Below are 6,000 nucleotides of genomic sequence, written 5' to 3' on the forward strand. Positions count from 1 at the left end.
TGACCAAGGCATTGATGCACTCAAGTTACCCAAACCAGAATCCAATTGAGAATCTCTTGGACATTATAAATCCATGCATTCAACGGTGCCAAGTAGCACCACAGACTGTCCAGGAGATCACTGATGCCATGCTTCAGGTCAGGTCTGGTAGAAGATATCCCCCCCCCCCCAGGGAATCACCCGCCGTCTCATCAGGAGCTTGCCCACATGTTTTCGGGAGTGCATACAGGCCTGTGGGGGCCATACACAGTACGGAGTCACATTATGAGTTGCCGTGAAGAAATTAACGCAAATGAAATCTGCCTGTAATTTTCCATTTTTTACTTACATTTTCGGAGGGATTTGGAATCCAGTCCTCAATTGGTTTATGATTTTGGTTTCCATTTATCGTTGTTACGTCATTTTGTTCTCAACGATTTACAAAATTTAGATCAGTAAAAATAAGGATTTGAATCTTTCCTTCATCGTGATTTAGGCGTTCCTTAATTTTTGGAACAATGGAGAGAATTTTTTTTTTTCAACAAAGAGTCTCTTGTTGACTCCAAATTCCCTAGATATTAATCCGATCGAGCATCTGTGGGTGTGCTGGAAAAACAAATCCAATCCATGGAGGCCGCACCTCGCAATTTAAAGGATCTGCTGCTAACGTCTTGGTGCCACAGGACACCTTCAGAGGCAATATGAGGGGGACCTACTCAATATTAGGCAGGTGGTTTTCAGGTTATGGTGGTTGGGTGTATGTGGAAATTATTTGTAAAACTTTTTGGGTAATTCCACTGTGTTCCACTAGAGGGAGCAAGTTAGCTGTCATTTTTGTCTTGCATACTAGACGGCCATCATGATGTATTAGCAGAGGTGCATGTATCATTGAAAAATATAAGAACTACAAGACTATATTGAAAAAGGCAATTGCTGGATATTTATTTATAATAATGGATCACTATGAATCTATCTGTTTTACAGTGCTAGGTCAGAGGAACCCCCCCTCCCAAATTAAGTTGGTTTTTGAGCAATATGCTATCTGTTGCATTCTCCAAAATCACGTCTTAAGCCCCAGTACTAGCAGTTCTTAGCTTTTCTGATGCCAACATCTTAATACAGTGAATAATGCTTTTCCTTATCATTTGCTACAGTGAATAAATCTCCTGTTTCCTAAGAGACGGCACAATAAAATTCAATCCACATGACTGGAAAGCATTCAGAGTGTGCGTTCAGCGTAGGGCGAGCGCGGCTTGTTTATGTGAGGAGTGGGAAGGACTGATTGACTTGTTATGTTGATTTATCCATATTTAATATACTCAAAATTAAAATGTTTCTATAGTTACCTCGTGCTCACGGAGAGCAGTCCTTAAAGCAGGAGCGGTGGGCAGCTGTTTGAAGCTCTATAATGTTTAGATGAGAGTTCCTTATGAAGTCATATACCCTAAGAAAGAAACCCCCCCCCCCCTCTTAACTACTCGAATAGGCGCTGTGATGCTGATGATAACTACAGTGTCATTTGTTTTCAAAAACATTTATTCTTTTTCTAAATATGCTAATGTGACTGTACGTTCCAAATGAGAGGTTAGGCTTCGTTCGCACCTGCGTGAGGGCTCAGTTATGACGTTCTGTCGGAGCTTCCTCTCAGAACGGAACCCTGACTGAAATAAATGGAAACCGTAGCTTTGCATCACCATTTATTTCAATGGTGACGAATATGGTCCAAATGGTTTCCGTTTGTGTCCGTTGCGCAAGGGTTCCGTCATTTTGACGGAATGAATAGCGTAGTTGACTGCGGTATTCATTCCGTCAAAACGACGGAACCCTTGCACAACGGACACAAACGAAAACCCATTTGGATTATATTCGTCACCATTGAAACCAATGGTTATGCAAACGGAAACCTGTTTTTCAGTCAGGGCTCTGTTCTGACCGGAAGCTCCGACGGAACGTCCGTACAGAGCCCTGATGCAGATTTGAACAATGCCTTACTCAGTCTTTCACACGGGCAGTGTAATGTTTTCTGTATGATCCTGTCCAATCCGCGTCATACAGCTTCTCTTCTTGCCAGCCCAGCAACACCGTGTGATCATATAGTATACAGCTTCCATTGCCGACTGTGTTTTCAACTGGTGATACATCTGGTTGTTCTAGGTGGTCCACAGCTCGGGATATAGATGTTATAAGTGATCCCTCTTCCCTCCAAGCCTCAGTCTCTCACACCGTGTGAAGCAGCTTCATGCTGATAGGACAGCGTCAGAGGTTGTGAGGAGGCTCCACCTCGGGAGAATCACTGGTGCTGACGCCCACTTGTCTTGTATAGCCTTATTTGCATATTTAGAATAAAGCTCATTTTCACTAGCATTATCAGTGTTACAGCGTCTATTAGATTGGCTAGGAGTTAGGGCATTACTAAACTAGTGACAGATCCTCTTTAATCGAGGCTCTGTCACCACATTATAAGTGCCCTGTCTCCTACATAAGGAGATCGGCGCTGTAATGTAGGTGACAGCAGTGGTTTTTATTTAGAAAAACGATCTATTTTTACCACGTTAGGAGCGATTTTAGCTTTATGCTAATTAGTTTCTTAATGCCCAAGTTGGGCGTGTTTTTACTTTAGACCAAGTGGGCGTTGTACAGAGGAGTGTATGACGCGGACCAATCAGTGACCAATCAGCGTCATGCACTTCTCTCCATTCATTTACTCCGCGCATAGTGACACTGCATTCACTGCTCTGTCTTATACGGACACATTAACGTTACTGAAGTGTTTAGACAGTGAATAGACATGCCTTCCAGCCAGGACGGGATGTCTATTCACAATCCCGGCACTTCGGTAACGTTTGTGTGGGACTTACAGCAGAGCAAGTGTAATCTCCCTGTAACCTGTCATTTACAGCAAGATCTCGCGAGATTACGCTTGCTCTTCTGTAAGTACCATAGAAATGTTAACAAAGTGTCGGGATTGTGAATAGACATCCCGTCCTGGCTGGAAGGAATGTCTATTCACTGTCTAAACACTTCTATAACGTTAATGTGTCAGAATAAGACAGAACATAGTGAACAACAGTGTCACTCTGTGCTTACTAAATGAATGGAGAGAAGTGCATGACGCGGATTGGTCAGCGTCACACACTCCTCTGTACAACGCCCACTTGGTCTAAAGTAAAAACACGCCCACTTGGACATTAAGAAACTCATTAGCATAAAGCTAAAATCGCTCATAAAGTGGTAAAAATAGATTGTTTTTCTAAATAAAAAGCACTGCTGTCACCTACATTATAGCACCGATCTCCTTATGTAGGAGATAGGGCACTTATAATGTGGTGACAGAACCTCTTTAAAGAAAACATTTATATGGAGCCCCCTCCTGGTGGCAATTCATATTGCTAAAACGGCCCATTCTGGCAGTGGTTGGCCCAGGACTTTTTTGGCCTTTACCCATCTTATGCCCTGAAAGTAGGGTTGTTTGTCCATTACCAACTGCAAAGCTTGAAGAGAAGGGGGCATAGCTCTTTTGATATCAGTCCCGAAATTCAGGACCATGATGCTTTGATGCGAGATCAGCTCATTTCTCTCCCACTGCTTAGTGGTGTAAGACGCAACACCAAATAACTAATTCATTACCATCTCAAGCTAAATCATTACAATAAGCAACGAGTTATAGCCACACAGCTGACAAATATAATAACATAAACCTACTGCAAAAAAAAAAAAAAGTCCTATAGGAAGCGGCTAACTTGCCAGCAGGTTTTTGGACTGTGGGAGGAAACTGGAGCATCCAGGAGAACACTGGGAAGAACATACAAACTCCACACAGATGGTGCCTTGGTCAGAACCCAAAACCCTAATCACTGGCAGGCAGCAATTCTAACCACTGTGCCACCCTGCTGCTATCTTATAGTAAAGCCAACATACAGACTTTAAAGATATTAGCTTGCGGCATTGTAGCGGGGGATACATAACCAACCTCGGCTCAGGTCGACCGCAACGTGAAATGCAGTCAGTGCCCCCATCTTTACTCTGAGGTGCCCGCTGTGGATATTCGCTGATGGTGTGTACTCAGACATAATCATAGTCCTTGTTCTAAACACCATCAGGCACGGGCAACATGAAGCCGGGTATACATGCATAATCACTGCAGCCTGGCCGTTACCGAGGGTGGTTGCATCCCTGGCAGGAGGGTGGATTTGACTGGACAATACTATAATGATCATTTTGGCACACTGGACGCTGACTGCTCTTTGTGCAGCCCTGTTCCTTGTCTCTATAGTCAACTAAAACTTTAACCCCATAATGGCTTTAATTGGATAAATAATATTGATTATTGCGCAAAAAAGTGCCATGTTCACTCTCGAAACAAACATATGGCGTTGGCACTGTTAATGTACTATCACCATACTATGGAGATGGCTATTTTAATGGGCTGAGCCGCCGTTTCATATATTTATAATGTATGTGTATGATTATATAATAAAGAGCAAAGTCATCTGAATTTTAAGACCAGCACAAGGATTAGTTACAGATGCCAAAATGTTAATGTAAAGTAACTGCTGTATTGGTGCATAGTAAGGGTGGCAAGAAAATGTGTCTTATGCTCTAGGAGCCCTTTGGTGGACCCCATAGCGGTACCACTACCCTTATAGTTAGGTCTCATGCAAAGCCGTGTACATGAAGCCTATGGCATCATACAGATTCTCTACAGTTCCTTATTACATATGCTGCAATATGGCACCTCCCTACAACACTGTCCACTAGATGTCCCAATTTTAGAGGAGAATACCTTTGTAATTTGGCGTGCGATGGAACCTGGCAAACTTTTGAATATGAATACAAAATAATTTTTTTTTCTATATGTCTCTGTATGAAATTGGAGGCGCACGCAGGTGCAATGTGGGCTCATGGATTTAAATGGGTGCCATATAACCGATCTGTACAACACATACCCATAACATGGCCATGTGCATGAGCCTTTAGTGAAGCAGCATACACATCATGCTGGAGTCCAGTCATAAATTGCCAAATTGCATTATGGTGCCGATACGAGACATACATGAGGATCATGTTGATGTCTAATCCTTTTAACGTGGACTTGCACTTTAAGAGAAGAATAATACATTGAAGAGGTCAGTTGGGGAAGCCGGTTTACATGCAAGAATGGAATAATTGATTTTGACAGTTTTATGTTCTGCGAGGTGGAAGGATGAATAGTGCTGTCATGTATTGATCAGCCATGTGAACAGTATAATGTCTAGAAGAGACTTCCACTACGTCCTCCCCTTTGTAGGAGTCTCATGTTCTTCTTAGATTAACCCTTCTAGGTGATATTGGATATATTCCATAGGTATAATGTGAAATCTAGTGCCCCAGGGTGATCGTGGCGGTGTAGGTTATCACTGACGCCACTATTTATTTTCACATTTGCAGGTTGCAGCGAGGACGACACCTGCAACGAAACCACTCCGGAGGAGATAGAAGTCCAGCTGGAGGTGTCAGACGAGACTGATGCAATAAACAAAGTAAGCGCCTGCTTCTGATTTCACCTTATGTTACAGTACGGGGTCACATATCAATAGTGTCACAATCGTACATTCAATGGCTGCACCTGGCTGACATTTTTTACATATTTGTGATTTTATAAATGTGTTGTAACTTGAGCTGTTGGCTGTACGTGGTAGATGACATTTTTGTTCTGTAAATAATTGTCCTAAAGATGACCTGCCAGCTCTCCTGAGATGCATTTACTATCAAATAACAATGTTGGGGCACCTTTTCTCAGAACGTTCCTCTGTTATTCCTCCTGGAAATATATGAATGAATTGATAACTGCATGTTACCATTTTTCGTGACAGTTGACACCCTATTGACTATTAAAAAATCTAACAATTGTAAATGTAATCATACATTTCCAGGAGTAATAACAGAGGACAATGAAGAATAGATGCTTCAGAGTATTTTAACTATTTATTGAAACAGACACGTCAGGAGAGCTTACGGGTTCTCTATAATAATTTGATACAT

General features: G+C 42.2%; 1 protein-coding gene across 8 annotated transcripts in view; it reads left to right on the plus strand.

Annotated features, from left to right (window-relative positions):
• The window catches only part of TIAM1 (TIAM Rac1 associated GEF 1), a 291,994-nt gene that overhangs the window by 245,129 nt on the left and 40,865 nt on the right, over positions 1-6,000 (plus strand). For all 8 annotated transcript variants that reach the window (XM_075854541.1, XM_075854544.1, XM_075854548.1 and 5 more), the window contains one exon: positions 5,407-5,498. In XM_075854541.1, coding sequence (XP_075710656.1) covers positions 5,407-5,498 — 92 coding nt within the window. The remainder of the gene's footprint in view (positions 1-5,406; positions 5,499-6,000) is intronic.

This window comes from Rhinoderma darwinii, chromosome 2, assembly GCF_050947455.1.
Source record: "Rhinoderma darwinii isolate aRhiDar2 chromosome 2, aRhiDar2.hap1, whole genome shotgun sequence".
In the NCBI taxonomy this organism is placed as follows: Eukaryota; Metazoa; Chordata; class Amphibia; order Anura; family Rhinodermatidae; genus Rhinoderma; species Rhinoderma darwinii.